The 23,975-nt window shown below is 44.5% G+C and overlaps 1 protein-coding gene across 5 annotated transcripts in view; it reads right to left on the bottom strand.

The window, feature by feature from the left end:
* The window catches only part of PTPN18 (protein tyrosine phosphatase non-receptor type 18), a 72,252-nt gene that overhangs the window by 38,959 nt on the left and 9,318 nt on the right, over nucleotides 1–23,975 (bottom strand). For 3 of the 5 annotated variants that reach the window (XM_083592190.1, XM_083592189.1, XM_083592188.1), the window contains exons 2-3: nucleotides 13,963–14,057; nucleotides 278–386 (exon numbers count right to left, since the gene is read on the bottom strand). In XM_083592190.1, the coding sequence (XP_083448316.1) occupies nucleotides 278–386; nucleotides 13,963–14,055 (202 nt within the window). In that variant the 5' untranslated portion in view covers nucleotides 14,056–14,057. Of the gene's footprint in view, nucleotides 1–76; nucleotides 387–13,962; nucleotides 14,128–23,975 lie in introns of those variants that run through there. The other 2 variants (XM_083592187.1, XM_083592191.1) reach the window with 2 other exon arrangements.

Below are 23,975 nucleotides of genomic sequence, written 5' to 3'. Positions count from 1 at the left end.
ATGGATCTAGGGTCTAACTTGATGCTTTGAGGCCCTGAATCGCGAGTACTACAGCCTGGGACATGGCAACACTCACTGGATATTTTGCTGGTGACACGAGCAAATGAAAGACAATTCAAGGCACTCCTAGGGTGGAGGAGCCCAAGAGGAATGTGGTAACACAGCCTGATCCATAGAAGAGGAAGTGAGTGCCAAGTTGGGCAGAACTGGCCCCATGCCACAGATGCCAATATTAAAGCCACCACACAGTAATAGTATTTCCTCATTGGCAACTCACATGGCAGGATGTCTTTGTAACGGTTCTTCTTGATATTCTCCTTGTTGCCCCCAGCTTCTGTTGAAATGCCCTGCTGTTGCCGGAATGCTGCCGCCTGGGCTTTGATTTCCTGCCGAGAGACAAGAGCATCCGTTCATTTATTAAAATCTTTACACGCTTGCCTTTCCATCTGACAACAGGTCTCCAAGGCAATAAAAAAAGAAAAATGGACATGTAACAAGCTTAGCAGGTTTCCTGGTGCCTAATGGAGGCTCTGGGGGATAAGAATGAAAAATACCCTCTTCCGCAGCTTTTGGATCAGGAATGGGAAAACCTGTGGACTGCCAGATGTTGCTCAGCTGCAGCTCCCATCATCCCTGATAGTTGGCCAGGCTGTCTGGGAACCCCAAGGTCCCTCCACCCCTGCCACACCTTCCTTTTTATTTATGTATACAGGCAACTTCCCATTTATGCGTGTTTGGGGCACGGGCATCCACACATGTGTGCATTGCCACAAACCTGAAAGGGGGCAAAAAGTGATCCTAAAAGGGTGCAAAAATGGCAACAATGGCACAAAAATAGCATCTAGCAATCCCATGAGCCTTTGTACCAACCTTTGGGGCCTTTGGAGAGTTGGAATTTGAGCAAGGAGGTTTGGAGGGGGCAATTGTGGTGGAATTTGGTGGATTTTGGGGTGCTTTTTTAGGGTTTTTTTATTAATAAGAATAATAATACCCCACCCATCTGGCTTAACATCAATCCTTTCAAACTTCAAAGGGCTGCCTTTAAAAGGTTTCCATAAGTTTAGAGGGTGTTTGCAGGCTTTTTAAATGGTGTTCCTGATGCACACGATATACACGTAAAAACACAGTTCCTCGGAATGTAACCCTGTGTAAATTGAGAGTTTCCTGTATATCTAAAGCATTTATGGACTGAGTTTCCAGGCAGAACTCTCTTCATGTGGAACTTTCAACATGTGGTGGCCACCAGGGGGCGCGTTGGAAGATGGCCGACAATAACATCTCTCTGACCCACACGAGGTAATTTAGGGGCTGCTATGGGAAGTAGGCAGCCTTCCCTCCCCACCAGGGTGTGGTGGGGTGCTGCCTGGCCAGCGGTGTTCACAATGCACCCCCTGATCCGAGAGATGGGGGTGCTGAACACTTGGCACGAGCCCTCGGTGAAGTCAGCTCTTCCTGACGCCGATTCCGATTAGCGCGTGCTGGTTGCTTCAGCCCGGAATTATAATTGGAAACAGATGAATTGGAATTGAGGCTGAAGCACATATATCAAGTAAAGCTCGACGATAAGGCTGCTGAATAATGGATCTCTGCGACCGAGAGCGACAGATGGATAAGTAAATCTTTTGATGTGTCATCACCAAGAGACTGTACGTTTGGAACAAAGGGGGGTGGAGGAAAAACTTTTCCCTTTTTTTATATGATGTGACAAAAATAATGGACTTCAATGTCTGTACACTAATGCGCAAAGCATGGGAAATAAACAAGATGAGCTTGAGCTCTTGGTGCAGCAAACTAAATATGACATAATAGGAATCACTGAAACCTGGTGGGATAAGTCCCACGATTGGAATGTAATAATGGAGGGATACAATCTATTTCAGAGAAACAGACCAGACAAGAAAGGAGGAGGAGTGGCGTTATATGTCAGGGATGTGTATACCTGTGAAGAGATCCAAGATTTAGAACCTCAAAGCCAAAGTGAGAGCATTTGGGTCAAAATTAAGGGAGAGAAGAATAACAGTGACCTCATTGTGGGAGTTTACTATAGATCCCCAAGCCAAACGGAGGACATAGATGATGCCTTCCTGGAACAGATGGCCAAGCATGCAAAAGGAAGGGAGATAGTAGTAATGGGGGACTTCAATTACCCGGATATTTGTTGGATGTCAAACTCAGCCAAGAGCATAAGGTCAAACAGATTCCTCACTGGCCTTGCAGACAACTTCATTGTCCAGAAAGTGGGAGAAGCAACAAGAGGAACAGCCATTTTAGATCTGGTCCTAACCAATGTTGATGACCTGGTTAGTGGGGTAGAAGTGGAAGGATCATTAGGCGCGAGTGATCATGCTCTTCTGAAGTTTACTATACAGCGGAAAGGAGCAGCCAAGCATACTAGGACACAATTTCTCGACTTTAAGAAAGCCGACTTCATAAAACTTAGGGAAATGCTGGGTGAGATCCCATGGACAGTAATACTAAAAGGAAAGGGAGTTCATGATGGCTGGGAGTTTGTTAAGAGGGAGATAGTAAAAGCACAACTTCAGGCAATACCAATGAGACGGAAACATGGGAGGTGCCTAAAGAAGCCAGGGTGGCTATCTAAAGAACTTTTAACTGAGTTAAGATTAAAAAAGGATGTGTACAAAAAATGGAAAAGGGGGGAAACCACCAAAGAGGAATTCAAACAAATAGCCAGCACGTGTAGACACAAAGTCAGAAAAGCTAAAGCACAGAATGAACTCAGGCTTGCTAGAGAGGTTAAAAGCAACAAAAAAGGCTTTTATGGGTATGTTCGTAGCAAAAGGAAGAACAAAGAAACAGTGGGGTCACTCAGAGGAGAAGATGGTGAAATGCAAACAGGGGACACAGAAAGGGCTGAACTCCTCAATGCCTTCTTTGCCTCAGTCTTCTCCGATAAAGAAAACAATGCCCGACCTGAAGAATTTGGAGCAAATGATTCAGCAGAGGAAACACAGCCCAGAATAACTAAGGAGATAGTACAAGAATACTTGGCTAGTCTAGATGTATTCAAGTCTCCAGGGCCAGATGAACTGCATCCAAGAGTATTAAAAGAACTGGCAGGTGTGATTTCAGAACCACTGGCAGTCATCTTTGAGAATTCCTGGAGAACAGGCGAAGTCCCGGCAGACTGGAGGAGGGCAAATGTTGTCCCTATTTTCAAAAAGGGGGAAAGAGAGGACCCAAATAATTACCGCCCAGTCAGTCTGACATCAATACCAGGGAAGATTCTGGAGCAGATCATTAAGCAAACAGTCTGTGAGCACCTAGAAAGGAATGCTGTGATCACCAATAGTCAGCATGGATTTCTGAAAAATAAGTCATGTCAGACTAACCTGATCTCGTTTTTTGACAGAATTACAAGCCTGGTAGATGAAGGGAACGCAGTGGATGTAGCCTACCTTGATTTCAGCAAGGCATTTGACAAGGTGCCCCATGATATTCTTGTAAAGAAGCTGGTAAAATGCGGTCTTGACTATGCTACCACTCAGTGGATTTGTAACTGGCTGACTGACCGAACCCAAAGGGTGCTCATCAATGGTTCCTCTTCATCCTGGAGAAGAGTGACTAGTGGGGTGCCACAGGGTTCTGTCTTGGGCCCGGTCTTATTCAACATCTTTATCAACGACTTGGATGATGGACTCAAGGGCATCCTGATCAAATTTGCAGATGACACCAAACTGGGAGGGGTGGCTAACACCCCAGAGGACAGGATCACACTTCAAAAGGACCTTGACAGATTAGAGAACTGGGCCAAAACAAACAAGATGAATTTTAACAGGGAGAAATGTAAAGTATTGCACTTGGGCAAAAAAAATGAGAGGCACAAATACAAGATGGGTGACACCTGGCTTGAGAGCAGTACATGTGAAAAGGATCTAGGAGTCTTGGTTGACCACAAACTTGACATGAGCCAACAGTGTGACGCGGCAGCTAAAAAAGCCAATGCAATTCTGGGCTGCATCAATAGGAGTATAGCATCTAGATCAAGGGAAGTAATAGTGCCACTGTATTCTGCTCTGGTCAGACCTCACCTGGAGTACTGTGTCCAGTTCTGGGCACCACAGTTCAAGAAGGACGCTGACAAACTGGAACGTGTCCAGAGGAGGGCAACCAAAATGGTCAAAGGCCTGGAAACGATGCCTTATGAGGAACAGCTAAGGGAGCTGGGCATGTTTAGCCTGGAGAAGAGGAGGTTAAGGGGTGATATGATAGCCATGTTCAAATATATAAAAGGATGTCACATAGAGGAGGGAGAAAGGTTGTTTTCTGCTGCTCCAGAGAAGCGGACACGGAGCAATGGATCCAAACTACAAGAAAGATGATTCCACCTAAACATTAGGAAGAACTTCCTGACAGTAAGAGCAGTTCGACAGTGGAATTTGCTGCCAAGGAGTGTGGTGGAGTCTCCTTCTTTGGAGGTCTTTAAGCAGAGGCTTGACAACCATATGTCAGGAGTGCTCTGATGGTGTTTCCTGCTTGGCAGGGGGTTGGACTCGATGGCCCTTGTGGTCTCTTCCAACTCTATGATTCTATGATTCTATGATTCTATGATTCTATGAAATAACCCTCCACCCCAGAAAGAAACAAGATCGTTGCGTCTTTTAAGATTCATAAGCAGAAGTTTAAGAACTGTGTGGGAGGTGGAAAATAAGATCGGTGAACGCTGAGGAATTTTTATGACGCAGTTAAAAAATGGCGTCTCGTCAAGACAGGCTGCTGGAGAAAAAGAGAGATGGGGGAGGAGATTCAGGAATGTCGGAAAGAGAAGGAGCACGGAACTGAAAGTTTGACCTGACAGAGCCCCCTGATCTATTTGATTTATTTGGCTAGCCTGGAAAAATAAAGGACAATGAAGATTAATTTACGGAGGTCTCGAACAGGGTTGTCCTGGGCTAAACCCACACAGAGAAGCCAGCTTTTAGTCTGCTTGTGAGAATCATCAGAGATCGCAAAGAAAGGAATGTATGACAACAACAAGATGAAGAAAATTAAAGAAAGGACTATCTGGATTGAACTGGATAGAACTGATTAATTAATGCAGTAAAATAAGTGATGTCTGGACTTATCCGGAATTTTGGACTCGTGCGGAGCTTGATATATGGGTACACCCAAAAAATTTAAAATTTGGCTGTATAATTTGGAACTAATGTGATTTGAATAATGTGATGTGATTGGCCTGTTAATAAAAATTATTTAAAAAAAAAGAACTTTCAACATGTAGTTTCAAAATGAATAATCATTAATCAATTATAAACATAAAATTATATAACAATAAAATTAAAACCAGCATTAATTTGAACCAGCATTAATCTTGTTCTCTGAAATGGAAGATTCAAATATATATATATGAATTGTTTGTATTTTACATTTTATTGGTTTTGTTATTACTGATGCATATTTTTACTCTGAGGTCTATATGACATAAAATGGTATGGAGCAGGGATTTCAAAACTGTGGTCCACAAGCTTCACATGGTCTGTAGCACATCTGTGGATTTGTGGTTGGAGATGGGAAAAGGCACCTCAACTGCATTAAATATTCACAGTGATTTTAATTGCATTTTATTTGTTTATCTCACTTCTTATATTATATTTTGTTATTACAGTTTGAATTCTATGCAATACAAATAATATATATATACACAGTATCTATCCCAGTGCATTACAGTTGCATCAACAACAAGGAAAATCATTAAGTGGTCCACCAAGACCCCTCTGCAATTAAAGTAGTCTGTAAGGGGGAAACCCTTATAGAAGGAATGTAAATGAATAAACTGCTCGGAAGCCATTTTGGCAAGTGAGTGACTCCCAGCAGATGGTCAATGACAGCACTAGAGGCAGTGAACAGAGTGGTGCTACTTATGAAATCTTACAATCTCTCATTGAGTATATTTCTGGAGCATGCAGTGTTCATCTGACCATGTTGTGCCTCATCAGAGCAGGTTTCCCTGGTGCGATGACACTGGCTTTCCTTCCAGGAACTGACTGGAACACTGGATGATGACTCTATCTACCTGTGGTCTTCACCCAAGGCAGCACCAGGTCAGGCAAGGGGTTATATAACACAGAGAAGTGTTCTTGAGGCAGTGTGAAAATAGGATTAATGGCCTCTGGGTGGCAGATACCATTAAGAAAATTGAAACAAGGAGGCTTTGGGAAATGGGGCTTGTGGATTCTGTAAAAAAGAGGTGGGACACACCTCTCTTCTAATATCACAGCAGTCCTGCATCAAAGTTGTGCACCCACCAAATAACAAGTTTGTCTGGCAAGTGTGAATCAGCCCTTAGTTTTCAAAGTTCAGCAGAGAACAACTGTGTTTATTTTACAAGCATGGATGTGGGGTACATCCTGATCTATCTCATTTATGCTGTGGATGTGCATTGGCCATGCTTATGTCTGATGTACAATTTCCTCCTTTAGCAAAAGCTCAAAGGAAACCTGTTCAGTGTGCTCTGCAGAAACTGGCTATGCACAGCACTGAGGGGTAGGAACCAGTATGGACAGCCTAAACCAAATATATATATATATATCCTGGCACGTGTTTTTGTGCGAAAGGGTAAAGATATGTCAGTACTTCAATAAATGTGCACACAAAGTGATTTAAACATAACCAAAGCAGACAGATTACGTGAAGCACAGGGAAGGGGCTTTGGATTTATGAACCAGTATGTTTGTCCAATGGGTTGTGAAAGTGAGGGGAACCCAGACTTGAACTGGAGGAGGAAATGCTGAATCAGGGTCCTGATTTGTATGCGTGCCTGTAACATGCACCCTTTTAGCGTACCGTTATTTGCATGCTCATGCTTCCTTCCCTCTTCTCCCCCCCCCCAAAAAAAACCACATATATTTATCATTTGCTCCGGACCTGTCTCACTTTTCTGTCAAGCTGAGTGTGTGTCTGGCTTCTGCTGTATTCTGCCAGTGAGGGATGTCGAAACTTCACTGTCCTCCCTTTCCCCAACTGCAGCTGAGAAGTGGCAGGTAATGTAAACAGCCCATGAATTCAGTTCCTTTCCTTATTTATTCACCTAGGGCTGTTCCCCATCCCCTGTGCATCAGGCAGTGATTCCTATGTCTGGGCAGCATCAACAAGTTCATCTTATTGTACAACATCATTTCTGCTTGCTGAGAAATTGTAAACTACAGTTTTGTTCACAGTACGAGTTTGCCACCATCTGTGGCTGTTGCCTTTCCTGCCATCCAAACCATAATGGGGAAGGGCTGTCACTCAGTGGTAGACCATCTGCTTTGCCTGCAAAGGTCCAAGGTTCAGTCTCAGCATCGCCAGGCAGGGCGAGGCAGATCATACCTGACCTAAGAGAAACCCTACAGAGCCACTGCCAGTCAGTGTGGACAGTATGGGTCTGGTTTGGTATAAGGCAGCTTCCACGATGCCTCTCCTCAAGCCCTTCACAGGCTTCCCGTACCCTTCCGTAAAGGTAAAGGGACCACTGATCATTAGGTCCAGTCGCAAACGACTCTAGGGTTGCTCATCTCGCTTTATTGGCCGAGGGAGCTTCCGGGTCATGTGGCCAGCATGACTAAGCCGCTTCTGGCGAACCAGAGCAGTGCACGGAAATGCCGTTTACCTTCCCGCCGGAGCGGTACCTATTTATCTACTTGCACTTGGACGTGCTTTCAAACTGCTAGGTTGGCAGGAGCAGGGACCGAGCAACGGGAGCTCACCCCGTCACAGGGAGTCGAACTGCCGACCTTCTGATCGGCAAGCCCTAGGCTCTGTGGTTTAACCCACAGCGCCACCCGCATCCCTTGTACCCTTCCATATCTGGCTCAAATGTCCTGACTTTACCCAGACAATATTGTGGACTCTCCATCCTTGGAGGTTTTAAAGCAGAGGTTGGATGGTCATCTGTCATGGATGCTTCAGTCAAGATTCCTGCATTGCAGATTCCTCAGGGTCCCTTCCAGCTCTATGATCCCATGACAGCAGAAACTCTCTCACTGAACTAAATAGGGGTCTGAGCCTGGATGGTGAAAGGCAGAGTAGAATCTTGGGAACTGTAGTTTGTTAAGGGTAATGGGAACTGTAGTTCTATGTGGGGAACTAGGTGTACTTTAAATGTATGATGTGGATCTACCTGAAAAGGAGGAGCCAGGGACACAACCTGGTGGTTCCTGGGCAGAGCCTGCCAGAATCTGGAGTTTTCTCATTTTTCCACCTCAAGCTGTTTACTTGAAAGAACACAGTTTTACAGGTTGGATCAACAACATGATGACAGGTATTTCCAAGGTGAACCGTACAGCTTCCCTCCTAGGCAAGCTTGAATCGTCACCTGACCCATTTCAGAACTTCTTGTCTTATGCCTCCTTGTCTTATGCTAAGTCTTGCTTGTTTCTATGCCGCAGTGGAGGATGGTCACTGCACAACAGTTGGTGCAAGAGGTTTCACTGCATGGAAGAGGACAAAGGTTTGATTTGCAGTGACCCTGGCATGCCAGATATGCTGTTTAGACCCTCAGAGAAACTTTCTTACTTGTTGGGTTCCTGGCACCTCTCTCTGCTGACCTTTCTCAAACACAGAACAATGAAGGCCAGTCTCCAAGGGTATGAGAGAGATTATAGTTACTATTTATGTAATGCTCAAGAAACGAGGAGGGTTATACAACATCTCAGAACTGTCACCACGAATGACACCAACAATGAGAGCTAGCAGCCTCACATGGCCAGGCATGTGACACTGAAACCTGCTCTAGACCTTGCTAGCTTAGGAATCAGGACACCTGGATTCACATTCTGTCTGTGTGGGAAATCAAGCATGACTGTATCTGGAGTTCATGGAGCTAAAAGGATGCAAAAGTGGTAATGACTTAGTTTCCACTCCCCTCCTATTTTCAAGGTCTGTGACAATACCTTGTTCTCGTGCCTATAAATTAGGAAGTAAAGTTGAAATGCAGGCACACACAAATTTAGAGAAAGTTTCCTATTTTCACTTTCAATTCAAATTGGCAAGCTACTTGAACTTAAAATATCTGGAACCTGGATGCAGCCTGTGGGCAAAGCCAATGCTGGAACCTGGGGGCAGAAGGAGGATCACAGGACAAACCTGTCCCACCATAAGGAAATGCAATATTTGTCACCTGCTGCAGGGCGCAGTGAAATGAGGGTCCTTGGCCTCAACAAAACCTTGTAAGGATCAAAGCCTTATTGGACCAAGATCTTGAATGTGCAGGATCAATCAAGGGGACGTATGACACCAAGGAAAGCCACTCCCTCAAAAATACCTTAAGAGCCAAATGGCGTGATAGCAAAAGATTTGTGACTGAGACAGATCCACATCTTGCATTTAAAGTTTCCTCAGAACACATTTAAAGTGCATGACTTTCCCCAAAGAATCATGGGAAGTGTAGTTTGTTAAGGGAGGGGGAAACTATATTTCCCAGGAATATTCCCAGGAAGCCATGTACTTTAAATGTGCATTGGATGTGCTTGACATGTGTGGATCTGTATTCAGGTGCATGTGTTTTCAAAAGGCTCAATGCAGCTTGTGCAAGCCTCAGTTCAAATCAAGACCAGACAGGCCACCCACAGAGCCTTCCTAGAGTCAACTCATCCACAAGGTGACCACGTCCAATGCATCCTGGCACATGATATGCAGCAACCGATTGGGGGGCATGTGCAGCTTAGAAGGACTCATCATCTCAGCCATCTGACAGGGCACGGAAAAGCCATGTTGGCCGAGTCAGCTGGGAACTCGCAGTCTCAGGAACAGGGGACAATTAAGGCCCAGTTTTACAGGACAGAATCAAGTCTTGATTTTGCATGGTTCTTGATTCTTCATACTATTAGCAAGCCCATTGCCAGAACAGCACCAGGAGGTATCCACAGATTTGAGGGGAACCCCAAATTTTGCAGAACTGCAAACAAATATTTAGAGAGGAGAACTGCAAAAACAAGAAAACCTGGAGGCTCCCAAATTGAGATGAGTTTCTTTCCCCCATAGGAATTAATGGCCATAATCATTCTCTTATGTTATAAGAATTTAAGGTCTCAAATATATAAATTAAATGTTCATAAATTTACAAGGCAAACACATACATAAAAATATAAATCACATGTCTGAAATAGTACAGGAGAGCAATCCTGAAACCATTTTGACTCTCCCAAATTGACCTCAAATGTTTCTCAGCAAGGAGGAAGGAAATGGGAAAGCCTCTCCATTGTCTTTTGCTTACCTGTCATTAGGGCGTCTGTGTATGAATAGGGTGAGCCTGTGACCTCAATTTGGGAATTAAAGCTTGCCGATTGAAAGGTCGGCGGTTTGAATCCTTGCAACGGGGTGAGCTCCCGTTGTTCGGTCCCTGCTCCTGCCAACCTAGCAGTTCGAAAGCACATCAAAGTGCAAGTAGATAAATAGGTACCGCTCTGGCAGGAAGGTAAACGGCGTTTCCGTGCGCTGCTCTGGTTCTCCAGAAGCAGCTTAGTCATGCTGGCCACATGACCCAGAAGCTGCACGCCGGCTCCCTCGGCCAATAAAGTAAGATGAGCACCGCAACTCCAGAGTTGTCCGTGACTGTACACTGGTACCTCAGGTTAAGTACTTAATTTGTTCCAGATGTCCGTTCTTAACCTGAAACTGTTCTTAACCTGAAGCACCACTTTAGCTAATGGGGCCTCCCACTGCCGCCGCGCCGCCGGAGCACAATTTATGTTCTCATTCTGAAGCAAAGTTCTTAACCCAAGGTACTATTTCTGGGTTAGCAGAGTCTGTAACCTGAAGCGTATGTAACCTGAAGCATATGTAACCCGAGGTACCACTGTACTTAACGGTCAGGGGTCCCTTTACCTTTACCATCACAAAAGAGTGGATGGGCTGCTCAAGTAAAGCAATCAGTGACCTTTGTCAGGTATCCTAGCAGACAGGATTTCTGCTGTAGACTTCTGTGATGTGTGTATGATGCTTTTGGGGGTGGTCTTGAGCTACAGGGTGGGCAATTTCAAAAGTCTATACTGTATAAGGGCTTGCACACCATTGTTCTGGGTTCCTCCTCCCTCCTGCATGTAGTGAGTGAGGACCCTGTTGCAACAGTTTAATAAAGGTCATGCTTACTAGCTCTTTTGCTTCTCAATATTCTCTGGTTGGCCTCTGTTATTTTCTCCTACCGATAGAGAACCCACTTAAGGGCTCTATACTGGCTCTTGGATACCCCACAAGGGAAAAGGAGCAGGTTTTTTCTACATCAGTTATATGGATAGAGAGGAGAAGGATACACTTAGGATGCCACTGGGAGAAGTGTGAAATCTCTTTCCTGCTGCTGGTGAGTCCAGCTGCATCAGCCCTGCCCCATCGTGCCCTACATTTCTTCATCATGCTAGCGTGTAACGGAACATGGAGTCCACAGCTATGTATTAATAACTCTTCTTTTCAATCTGCTTGCCAGCTCAGATCTGGGGACACATGCAGACACTCTAGCTTCTCACACCCTCTACCAAATAAACATGTCTACACTACAGAGCTAAATAAGTTTCAGAGCTATTTAATTGTCAGGGCTCCCAACCAAGGCCAGCCCAATACATTTTGGCAGCTGAGGCAGATCCCAAAATGATGCCCCCCTTCCTGCCAGAAAGAAGGGGGGAAGAGAGATTTACCTCAGCAACAAGGAGAGCAGAAATATCAACATTGGCATCTGCTGTTCCAGTGGACCCTGCCACCTGAGGCACTCACCTCACATGGCCTCATGGGTGAGCCGGTCCTGAACAAAAATCAATATCAAGATCTGCTGCCCCTGGGGACCCGGCTGCCTGAGGCAGCTGCCTCTCATGGGTGGGCTGGCCCTGCACCCAACAGAGAGGCTCTGGGAAGTGTTGTCAGATGAGAAGGCCAGTGGCTTCTAGTATAGCTTCAGGCACCAGGCCTGTTGGCGGACCAACTCTGCAAAGCTGCAAAAATGTCTAAAACATGACGTGAAGGCTTGGAAAATCAACCCCACTTTGTGGGAATCCCTTGCAGACGACTGCAGTGCCTGGAGACAGACAAGTCGTGCATCCACAGTAATGAACAGAGGAGGAATGACCACTGGGAGGAACACAGAGAAAAGAAACGCCATGGCGCATCTGTAACAGTGAAACTAGGCACCTTCATCTGCCCCAGCTGCAACAAAACATGTCTGTCCCATATCAGTCTCTGCAGCCACAGAAGGTGCTGTAACTCCAACGGTTTGACTTCACCCCAAAAGGTGCACTCCTCCATTGTCTCCCAAGACAGATGGATGCCAGCAACAACAACAATGCACACTTGCCAAACTATTACTTATTTATTATTACCTTTATGAGTTGCTTTACACTGGAACAGTCTCAAAAGTGACTTACGGAAGATAAATCCATACCAATGGAAACCAGTAAAACACCTTTAAAAACCACAATGTACATTAAAAGTGATCATCTAAAAATACTACTGTACTTAAGAAGACAACTCCCAAGTTCTTCTGAAGGAACATATGGCAGTCAATCCAGATTTGGTATGGTATAAACCACCACAACTTGCACCTCTGCAGTGTTTTCTGAGTGTTCAAAGCACGTCATGGCATTATCCCTGTAAATCTGCACAACAAAGCTGTAAAGCCAGTCACTGTTTTTATTATTAGTCTCATACTGCAGACGAGGGACTGAGGCTGAGAATGACTTGCATAAGGCCACTTTCCAAGTTCATGGCAGTGGTGAGATTTGAACTCGAAGCTTCTTGGTTCACAGCTTTAGGGCTTATCCACACTTACCTTTGTACTGATCTTTCTAGGTACAGCCCACGATTTAAAGAACAGTGTCTGAGCACCACCTCCTTTTTTTGATCCAGAGCTTTCCCCGTGAAAACTTGCCTCTTCAAGTTCAACCAGAGCAAATGTCAGTCCACGGAAAACTAGAATTGATGTTTGCTCCAATTCAGCTTCAAAGAGCTGCTTTTCACAGGAAAGCTCGGTGCAAAACAAAAAAGAAAAACTGCTTGGGCACCGAGTATTAAAGCACAGATCTTTGCCTGAAAAGAGTATGCAAAAGGCAGCTGTGCCTGCTTAGTTGCTTATATAGCATCCTGTAAGTGTATACCTGCATGCAAGCTTTTTCCACTAGTACAAATAGATAGAGCAGCCTAGAAAGATTCTTTTCCAAGAGTTGTATAGAATGAAATTTATCAGGAAATAAAATTCTTGTATTCTTATTCTGATGGAACAAATCAAGGGTGAAATATGCAAGGCTGGCCTGTACTATGGACAGATGGGACACCCATTTTGGACTCTAATCCCAAGAAGACCCTTGTCAACTTCTCTCTGCTACTGTCATTCTTGCGCCTTGTTCTAGTCCTAGCTTGGACACTAGTGTCTAGAACTAGAAGGGAGATACGAGGCAGCCCATCGTAGTTGCTGTAAGGTTATGGCTTTTTAGCAAGCATGAAATACTCATCTTCTTGCACTCCTTCCTTTTCTCCTCATTGATCTGGGAGCCCTCTGAGCATCAGAGGGATTATCTTCCCCTGGATAGCAGGCAACATGCCTGGAATGCAGTTGGGAGGTGCAGTTAGGCTTCCCTCCAGCACTCATCAGCTGGATTGTGTCATGTGGCAAATCATGGGTCAAAGCAGGACTGAAATGTCATTTTTAAACGTGCTGGTTCTGTGAAAGTAATCACTAGGCAAGTCAACTTGCCACTCCTAGAAAATTAGACAGAAATTCAACTTCTGTAGCTTTTATTGGAATGGAGATGCACAGGTAGAAAAAAAACTGTACCGGTTGAATTTATGCCTGTCACCAGGCCAGTAAAGGTATGGGAGGCCCACCAGGAAAAGGAAAAACCTCAGAGTATGTGAGGAAAATCCCTGGTTGCAGTGAACAGTGGGGTGGGGAAGAGTTGCTGTCAGCCAGTCCTAACACAGGGCAGGGTGAGGTCTATTGCTGTCCTGAGTCACCCTCTCCCCGCCCAGGTAAACAAGACTCACCTGGAACTCCTCAGCCAGCTGCCCCTTCTCTTGCCCTGCCTGGGCCTCAACCCGGGCTAGGAAGCCCTTCAGGCTCTCTGCACAGCGGCTCATCCCTGTCAGAAGAGGGACAAGGCAGACTGGGAACTGAAGGCTATGAAATGCTAAGAGGAAGTTCAGGTTCTTGCAGCCACGCCTCCCCAATGTGGCTGGTGGGATGGGCCCAGACCTGTCTGGCTCTTTGCCCTCTCTTGGGAAAGGGAAGGTAGCTTTTCTGCACACAGCAATCAGGGTGTGTGAGCTTCTCTGGACAACTGGCAGGGACAGCCTGAATGGCATCATCATCATCACTGGCAAAAGTCTGCACTGTCCCCACCCCCGTCTAGGGAATATTATCCTGTGCCCAAGGTTTCTGGCATTATTGTCCCAGGGGCAGCTGTAGCTCAGAGTGTGAGCCAGGACTGTAGTGGGAAACACAATTCAGAAACGCAATTCTCCGTGCATGTTCCTGGGGAGGTAAGTCCTCCTTGGTTCCCAGAGACATGTGACCAGTTACTCCCAGGGAAGTATGCATATGATTTCAGCAGGGCCAGTTCCAGAGAATCCCCCCACCCCAAGTGGTTGGGCTGAGCAATAGATCACCCAAAGCTATGCATGATCTAAGTGTCGTAGGGAAAGATTGCTATATTTGCGGGAGTGAGGAGGGCTCGGGCGATCTCGAACATTTCTTCTCCACAGACGCTGAAGAAGGTCACCCTCTTGCCTGCATCAGTGACATCCTTTGCCTCCAGGAGTAACTGGAAGTGGGTGGCATAGCCTTCCCAGTCTCCTGAGGCTGGGCTGAACGGCATGAAGCTGTTGTCTGTTGCCGTTCTGGGTCCTTGGGTCCTGGAGATGTAGCCTGGATGCGCAGTGCGGTGCTGTGTTGCCTGTGGCAGCTGTGTGCAGTGCGCAGCAGACAGCTCGGCAGGATCCCACCCTTGTCGCCAGTGAAATATACTTAAGAGTCCTGTAGTGATTTCATGCTCTTTAATGCAGCTTGTAAAACTGATTGAATTGCCCTCCAAACCTCAGGCTTTTATATACATTATTTACACAATGAGTCCCATCTGATTGGCTGATTCTGCTTCCCTCCTGGAGCCCAACTGGTCTTTTTCTGCAGGCCAATCAGTTGTTGCATTCTAGGATCCTACTTGCCTATTGTTCTAGGATCCAGGCTTAGTACATGACACCCATCCAATGAACTATTGCAAAGGCTTCTGGGACATACCTTTCAGATCACACACAAATTCAGTGGTGACTCTTAACGTGTTGTGGTCCAAAGCAACTGCTTAGGTTGCTTGTGCTGCCAGACCTGCTCTGGATTGCAGCCATAGAAGGTATATAGACCAGCAGGCCCACCATATTTACACAGCAATTCCATAAATGCCTACTCAGAGAAAGATTTGTTCAGTTCAATGGGCCTTACTCCTAGGTAAGTGTGTATAGCAGGAGTGGCAAACCCAATTTTTTTGGGGGGGCTGTGTGGGGACTTGGTCCAGCAGCATTTCCCCACCCCATGGTAGCCTTGATGGAACCTATATCCCTCTAAATGTTGTTGGACTCCAATTCCCATCAGATCTCACCTAGCATGGGCCATAGTCTGGGATGATAGGAGCTGGAGCCCAGTAACCTCTGAGGGTCATCAGGTTCCCCATCCCTGCACTATAAAGTCACCAGATGCCAGGGTCTGAAGTCACTTTGCTTTGCTGAAAACAAAAGCATTAGCTGAAGAAATTAGCTATGTGTCAATGGTAAAGGAGTAGGTGGATGTCATGACACACTCTATTAGTATGATCAGCCAACACAGTCTGGGAAGATTTGGACTCCTTTATGGAGGGATACTAGCTTTTTTATGAAAGAGCCATGAGTGCCCAACTGAAGCAGTTCACAAGCAGGATACACCTCCTTGCACAACTTTCCACAACAGATTGAATGAAAAACTGCTTGAGTTCAGCTGAGCTCTATTTCTTTTTCTCTTTTTTTGAAATAATTGGTATTGGTTTTACAAATACAAAATATAAATGAACACAAACTGTAAAAACAAATCTATATAAAGATATTCTCCAAATCTTGAGACTTCCTCCCATCCCCTCCATGGCGTCTCATTTTAAACATCTACAACTGCATATTCATCCATACTCCAGTTTTTATATCAAATAATATCATCTATAATAATTTTTACACTACAAGTGAGTCAATATTCTGCTCTTGTTTCCATCTGGTCTCCTAAACAGCTGGGCTCTGTTTCACTCCACCATATTAACCTCTTGAAGGCAAGAAGGGAACAGTTCACAGACGCCTCAAGATGCAACATACCGTATTTAGAGCAAGAGGCTGCTCTGGTTTCATCTCTTTCATTTTGTTTAAATTTAAACATAGCATTTCCTCTCACAATTGACCTCAACTAACCCTGCTCCCCAAAACCAAAGATTTTCAAGTGGGAGCTTCTCATCCACCCACAAAATCTCATTCCCTAATCTACAGAGCAGTTTTGTACTTTTAAAAAACGTTTAGTGTTTTCCTTTTTAATGATTATCAAAGGTATAATAAAAGGTTGTGTGGTGCTATTAAAAAAACAAAAAGGTTAAAGAGATCAAGTATGAAGAGGTGGCTGAAGCACCTCCGTTGACCAAACTGGCATTTGATCTGGTGCATGTTTCATATGGAATCTGGGAGGGAGCTAGGCTTATCTTGTGACCGAGAGATACTCTCTGAGCTCTTTTTATATTAACATCTGTTTGCACCATTGAAGTGCAATCCAATCCAAGATATGTTTATTCAGACCTACTTTCTATATTAAGTTCAATGGGTTTGAATAGACCCACTAAAATTAAGTTAGGTCCATTAATTCCAGTGTGTCAACTCTTAGTACAACTTGATTGAATATTTTCCTATATACATAGAAATGTAAGGTTGTCGACATACAACAGTTCCTCGAGGAAAATGGGCTGAAAAAGGTTTCGCAAGAAAGTAAGACAATATTGAATCAGGAGATATCAGCACAAGAAATAGAAGATGCCATTCAAGGCATGACGCTGGGCAAATCCCCCGGACCGGATGGACTGACTTCCAAATATTACAAAGTTTTGAAGGAAGGGTTGATACAACCTCTGAAGGAAGTCTGCAATGAGATTATGGAGGGGAAAAGGGCACCCGATACGTGGAGAGAGGCCTATATTACACTTATACCAAAGACAGAGACTGAAAAGACCCAACTTAAAAACTACCGACCCATCTCGTTATTGAATGTGGATTACAAAATCTTTGCTAACATTTTAGCAGAGAGACTGAAAAGAGTTTTGATGGAGGAGATTCACGGGGACCAAGCGGGCTTTCTCCCAAAAAGGCATTTGTCGAACAATGTAAGGAATATAATTGACATTTTGGAAAAGCTGGAAGTGAACATAAACACTAAAGCTGTTTTGATATTTGTGGATGCCGAGAAAGCCTTTGACAACATTTCTTGGAGTTTTATGTTGAAGAACCTCCGGGGGATGGGGGTAGGCCAAGGGTTTGAGAATGGTATAGGAGCAATATATTCTGAACAGAAAGCCAAACTAATTGTAAATAATGTGGTTACAGAAGAGTTCAAGATTGAAAAAGGGACACGTCAGGGGTGCCCTATCTCCCCACTACTTTTTATATCGGTCCTGGAGGTTTTGCTTAATATGATTAGGAGGGACCAGTTGGTCAAAGGGATTCAGGTCGGAGCTAAACAATATAAACTGAGAGCATTTGCAGATGACTTAGTACTTACATTACAAGAGCCAGAAGCTAGCACGAAAAGAGTTCTGGAAATAATTCAAGAGTTTGGTCAAATGGCAGGATTTAAATTGAATAAGTCTAAGACAAAGGTTTTGGAGAAAAATCTGACACAGATAGAAAAGGAAAGGTTTCAGAATGAGACAGGGTTAACTGTGGTTAAAAAAGTGAAATATTTGGGTATAAATATGACAGCTAAAAATGTGAATTTGTTTAAAGATAATTATGAAAAAACTTGGAGAGAAGTGAAAAAAGATTTGGAGATTTGGTCCAACTTAAAGCTTTCCTTGTTAGGCCGTATTGCAGCTATAAAGATGAATGTATTGCCAAGAATGATGTTTTTGTTCCAAGCATTGCAAATAATTGATAAAATGGACTGTTTCAAGAGGTGGCAAAAAGACATATCTAAATTTGTCTGGCAGGGCAAAAAGCCCAGAATTAAATTTAAGATATTAACGGATTCAAAGGAAAGAGGGGGGTTTGCCCTGCCAGACTTTAAACTTTACTATGAAGCGGCAGCTTTCTGCTGGCTGAAAGAATGGCTACTTCTTGAAAATACAGACATTTTGGATTTGGAAGGTTTTAATAACATTTTTGGGTGGCATGCATATTTGTGGTATGACAAGGTTAAAGCACATAAAAGTTTCAAAAATCATATTGTCAGAAAAGCACTATTAAATGTCTGGGTCAGATATAAAGACTTGCTGGAAAATAAAACTCCAAGGTGGCTGTCGCCAATGGAAGCTAAGGCAGTTAAAAAGTTAAATATGGAGTCCAAATGGCCAAGATACTGGGAAATTTTGGAAAAGGAAGGGGACAAATTGAGATTGCAGAGTTTTGAGAAATTAAAAGGGAAGGTGAGAGACAATTCCACTATCATCAAATAAATGAAGCGTTTAAACTGGACAGTAAAATTGGCTTCCAGGTGGAAAAATCAAAATTGGAGACAGAACTGTTAGAACCCAGTACTAAGAATTTGTCCAAAATGTACAATTTACTGCTGAAATGGAATACACAAGATGAAACGGTTAAATCGGTCATGATTAAATGGGCTCAGGACATTGGTCATAATATTTTGTTTGCTGATTGGGAAAAGTTGTGGACCACCGGGATGAAATTTACGGCATGTAATGCCTTAAGAGAAAACATCATGAAAATGATATATAGGTGGTACATAACCCCAGTCAAGCTTGCAAAGATTTACCATGTGCCTGACAATAAATGTTGGAAATGTAAAGAAACTGAAGGTACATTTTTTCATCTTTGGTGGACTTGCCCGAAGATTAAGGCATTCTGGGAAATGATCTATAATGAACTTAAAAAGGTATTTAAATATACTTTCCCCAAGAAACCAGAGGCCTTTCTCTTGGGTATTGTCGACCAAGGGGTGTTAAAGACGGATATAACTTTCTTTATGTATGCTACAACAGCAGCTAGAATACTTATCGCGAAGTACTGGAAGACGCAAGAGCTACCCACACTGGAAGAATGGCAGATGAAGGTGATAGACTACATGGGCTTGGCAGAAATGACGAGCAGAATCCGAAACCAGGGAAGAGAAGCAGCGCAAGAAGAATGGAAAAAATTCAAGGACTATTTAAAGAAATATTACAAAGTTAATGAAAGCTAGAATGATGTTGGACTGGAAAGTAAATGGTTACTATTAGCAATGGTTAAGACAAGGAGAATAAGGAAGAATAGTCTAAATCTAAATTAAAATAAGGGAAGATTTGCTGAACAATTGATAAGAATTTGGAATACAGAAAGGGGAGGCATGAGGAAGTCGGGGAAGAAAGGTATATGAAATTAGGATATGAAATGATACATGTTTTTTGTTCTGTTTTTGTCTTTGTATGTTTATGTTTGTTGTGTTGTGTTTATATGGAAAAAAAAATATTATAAAAAAAAAAAAAAGAAATGTAAGGTTGTCGTCATGCTGCAGTTTGTTTGGCTGCCTTTGGTGGCCATGCCAACTCCAGAAGACAACAGGGTAGCAGGCTGCCCTGACAAGCTGTTTAACAGAGGGGACAGAAGGTGCTTCAAAGGGTGGTTTGACAAACTGCTCTGTGAAACACCTCCCCCACTCCGTTGGGGCTGTGAGCAGAGGGGCTTGGGGCAAGCTGGGAGGGGATGGGTGGTTGCTGTTGTTTAAGAGCAGTTTAATTGAACAAAATAAAACAAAAAGTATACTGTTCACTTTTATAAAAGTGAACAATTACAATTACACACTTTCCATTGTCTCTCATAAATTGTCTCAATTGTCTTGGTTTTGTAAAGTTTTCTATTGTCTTTCAGGGGTCAATCATGACCTGCCAAAGAATTTAGATGTTTACAGTGTTCTTTTATGTATACAGTGGTATCTCAGGTTACATACGCTTCAGGTTACATACGCTTCAGGTTACAGACTCCACTAACCCAGAGATAGTGCTTCAGGTTAAGAACTTTGCTTCAGGATGAGAACAGAAATTGTGCTCTGGCGGCACAGCAGCAGCAGGAGGCCCCATTAGCTAAAGTGGTGCTTCAGGTTAGGAACAGTTTCAGGTTAAGTACGGACCTCTGGAACGAATTAAGTACTTAACCTGAGGTACCACTGTACACTTATCTTTCCAGTGCATCAGTACCAGTTTTTTGGTCACAGGGCACAAAGAATTCATTTATGTTGTCCAACTGTCCAATTCCATTTAATTGGTATGTAGTACAAAAGAATATTTTCCTCTGAATTTTTTATTTTTTTCTGCAGTCGTATTTATGGGAGGGGAAAAGTGAGGGGGTGGCTGAGATCAGAGGCGTAGTGGGGGGGCAGGGGGTCCATGGCCCCGGGCACATCTGACGCTCCCATGACAGGCATAGAGCTCTAGCTGCTGAGGTGCGGCAGCAGGCAGGTTGGTCTAATGGCCAGGTGGGTGGAGGCAGTGGGCAAGGAGCCTGTTGCAGAGGGGTTGCGTTCACCCTCTGTGCGCGTTCTGCTGCATGCACCCCCCTGGCATGCACCCCCAACCCAGCTGCCCAGTCCATCAGGAGGGTGTAACACTTGCCCCACCCCAGGTGCCTGCAATCCACGCTATGTTGAGATCCACGCTAGCTGAGATGTAAAAGGAGGACAATGTGTGGCCAGTAGGTGAGGTTAGCAAGCAGAGAGAGCCAGTGGTGTAGCGTGGGTTGTCAGCACCCGGGGCAAGGCAAGTAAATTGCGCCCCCTAACCCGTGGATTTGCGCCCCCTAACCCGTGGATTTGCCCTAACCCCAGATGTTGCGCCCGGTGCGGCCCGCCCCCCCTGCACCCCCCACGCTACGCCACTGGAGAGAGCAAGGGCAGGAGCCCTTAGTAACTCAGTAGGCTGCACAGAACTTAGTGTGACTTACTTCGGAGCAGATGTCATAGATGCTTTGGCTGTGATTCTTGCATTGTGGGGGATTGGACTAGATGACCCTTGGGGTCCTTCCAACTGTGTGACAGCTGAACTTGATCTACACATGATATTGTGCGTGTATCTATATATATCTCTTAGAGGCTGTCTTGGAGTGGGGACTGTGATCCATTTCTTCCTATTCTTAAATCATGGGCCCATGACTGTATATATGGAAAATCCCTACAATCTGTAAATGAAATAATGCTTTTGAAGAATAAAGGCAGTGAATGGAGGATTCTGGTAGTCTTAATTTCCAGTTGTTAATTTTTTTAATGGGAGTTATGCACCTGGGGTCAAGCCCAGGACTCTTTTTGCCTCTGAGAAAAACTTGTTTTCTCCTGATCTCAGAGAGCACCAGTGGCTGCACTCTGCATATGCTCTGATGTGTCTCCTTTTTTTCTGGTTACAGATAGGTAGCCGTGTTGGTCTGCCATAGTCAAAACAAAAAAATTTTTTTCCTTCCAGTAGCACCTTAAAGACCAACTAAGTTAGTTCTTGGTATGAGCTTTCGTGTGCATGCACACTTCTTCAGATACTTCTATTACTTCACCTGTGCCAGGGCAGCCCAAGCTCTTGCATTGCTCATTTATAAAGTGTGTACACTACATGCAGACACCCAGGAACCCCAAAAGTGCCCCCCCAGGGAGAGAACAGGGGAGGGAGAGTTTCCTGCCTTAACTTTGCGGGGAAATATGGAATGATAATCAAAATAACCCTTGCCTCCTCAAAACTGGCTGCTGAAGACTGGGTTGTACACATGAGAGTGCTCAGCAGCATGCACACATGAGCACAATGTCAGGACTCAGGAGTCACAGGAACTGGCTTGTTTCAGTATAGCTGCTGCCCTTGAGCTGCCAGAACTACAACTTGGCATCAAGTATTCTCAGGCTTTGAACTAGAAGGGCTATATAAATATGTTCTGTGTCGGCTGGGAGACCTTGGTGCAATTCTCACTGAAGGCCCTGCTATCTGCATGGCATTGCTCGAACTGGGATTTTTCACAAATGCAATTGCTGCTTAGGGGTGTGTGTGTGTGTGTGTGTGTGTGTGTGTGTGTGTGTGTCACACTTTTGAGAATACAATTATCATTATCATCATATATTTATTTATATTCCACCTTTTTCCCTGATGCCAGTGGCAGGCCTTGGCATCTCAAATTTCAGTGGCACTGCAATTTGTGTGATGCTGCCATTTGGCGCCCTCTCGCCTTCTGCTGGATGTTATAGTTGTGGCGACCCAGAAACTCTGTGACTGGTGCAACTGCACCGCTCACGCTCCCCTTGATTCATCTTGCGGATGGGACTCAAGGAAGCTTACAGATAAAATCAATTAAACAAGATACAAGGCTGTATCTCCCGTTTGTAACACCTTTCTGTGCTATGCACATCACTGTGCGTTACAGGAAATGCAGAAGAAAAGTGCTAAGTTCTTGAGTAATCCATACTGTGTCTTCTCTTTACCACACAGCTCTGCTCTTAACTGTAATAGTGCAGGAAGCAGATGGTGTTTGAAAGGTCACTTAAAAAACAACCACCTCAAGGACATACACATAGAATCATAGAATCATAGGGTTGGAAGAGACCACAAGGGCCATCGAGTCCAACCCCCTGCCCAGCAGGAAACACCATCAGAGCACTCCTGACATATGGTTGTCAAGCCTCTGCTTAAAGACCTCCAAAGAAGGAGACTCCACCACACTCCTTGGCAGCAAATTCCACTGTCGAACAGCTCTTACTGTCAGGAAGTTCTTCCTAATGTTTAGGTGGAATTTTCTTTCATAGAATCATAGAGTTGGAAGAGACCACAAGGGCCATCGAGTCCAACCCCCTGCCCAGCAGGAAACACCATCAGAGCACTCCTGACATATGGTTGTCAAGCCTCTGCTTAAAGACCTCCAAAGAAGGAGACTCCACCACACCCCTTGGCAGCAAATTCCACTGTCGAACAGCTCTTACTGTCAGGAAGTTCTTCCTAATGTTTAGGTGAAATCTTCTTTCTTGTAGTTTGGATCCATTGCTCCGTGTCCGCTTCTCTGGAGCAGCAGAAAACAGCCTTTCTCCCTCTTCTATGTGACATCCTTTTATATATTTGAACATGGCTATCATATCACCCCTTAACCTCCTCTTCTCCAGGCTAAACATGCCCAGCTCCCTTAGCCGTTCCTCATAAGGCATCGTTTCCAGGCCTTTGACCATTTTGGTTGCCCTCCTCTGGACATGTTCCAGTTTGTCAGTGTCCTTCTTGAACTGTGGTGCCCAGAACTGGACACAGTACTCCAGGTGAGGTCTGACCAGAGCAGAATACAGTGGCACTATTACTTCCCTTGATCTAGATGCTATACTCCTATTGATGCAGCCCAGAATTGCATTGGCTTTTTTAGCTGCCGCGTCACACTGTTGGCTCATGTCAAGTTTGTGGTCAACCAAGACTCCTAGATCCTTTTCACATGTACTGCTCTCAAGCCAGGTGTCACCCATCTTGTATTTGTGCCTCTCATTTTTTTTGCCCAAGTGCAATACTTTACATTTCTCCCTGTTAAAATTCATCTTGTTTGTTTTGGCCCAGTTCTCTAATCTGTCAAGGTCGTTTTGAAGTGTGATCCTGTCCTCTGGGGTGTTAGCCACCCCTCCCAGTTTGGTGTCATCTGCAAATTTGATCAGGATGCCCTTGAGTCCATCATCCAAGTCGTTGATAAAGATGTTGAATAAGACCGGTCCCAAGACAGAACCCTGTGGCACCCCACTAGTCACTCTTCTCCAGGATGAAGTGACACGTGCACTTGGAGGGCCATTTTGTATAGAGCTAGGCCTTTTCACCTTC

This window comes from Podarcis filfolensis (genome assembly GCF_964270895.1).
Source record: "Podarcis filfolensis genome assembly, chromosome: 17".
In the NCBI taxonomy this organism is placed as follows: domain Eukaryota; kingdom Metazoa; phylum Chordata; class Lepidosauria; order Squamata; family Lacertidae; genus Podarcis; species Podarcis filfolensis.
Note: the sequence above shows the minus strand (reverse complement) of the source record. Positions and strands in the feature narration are given on the sequence as shown.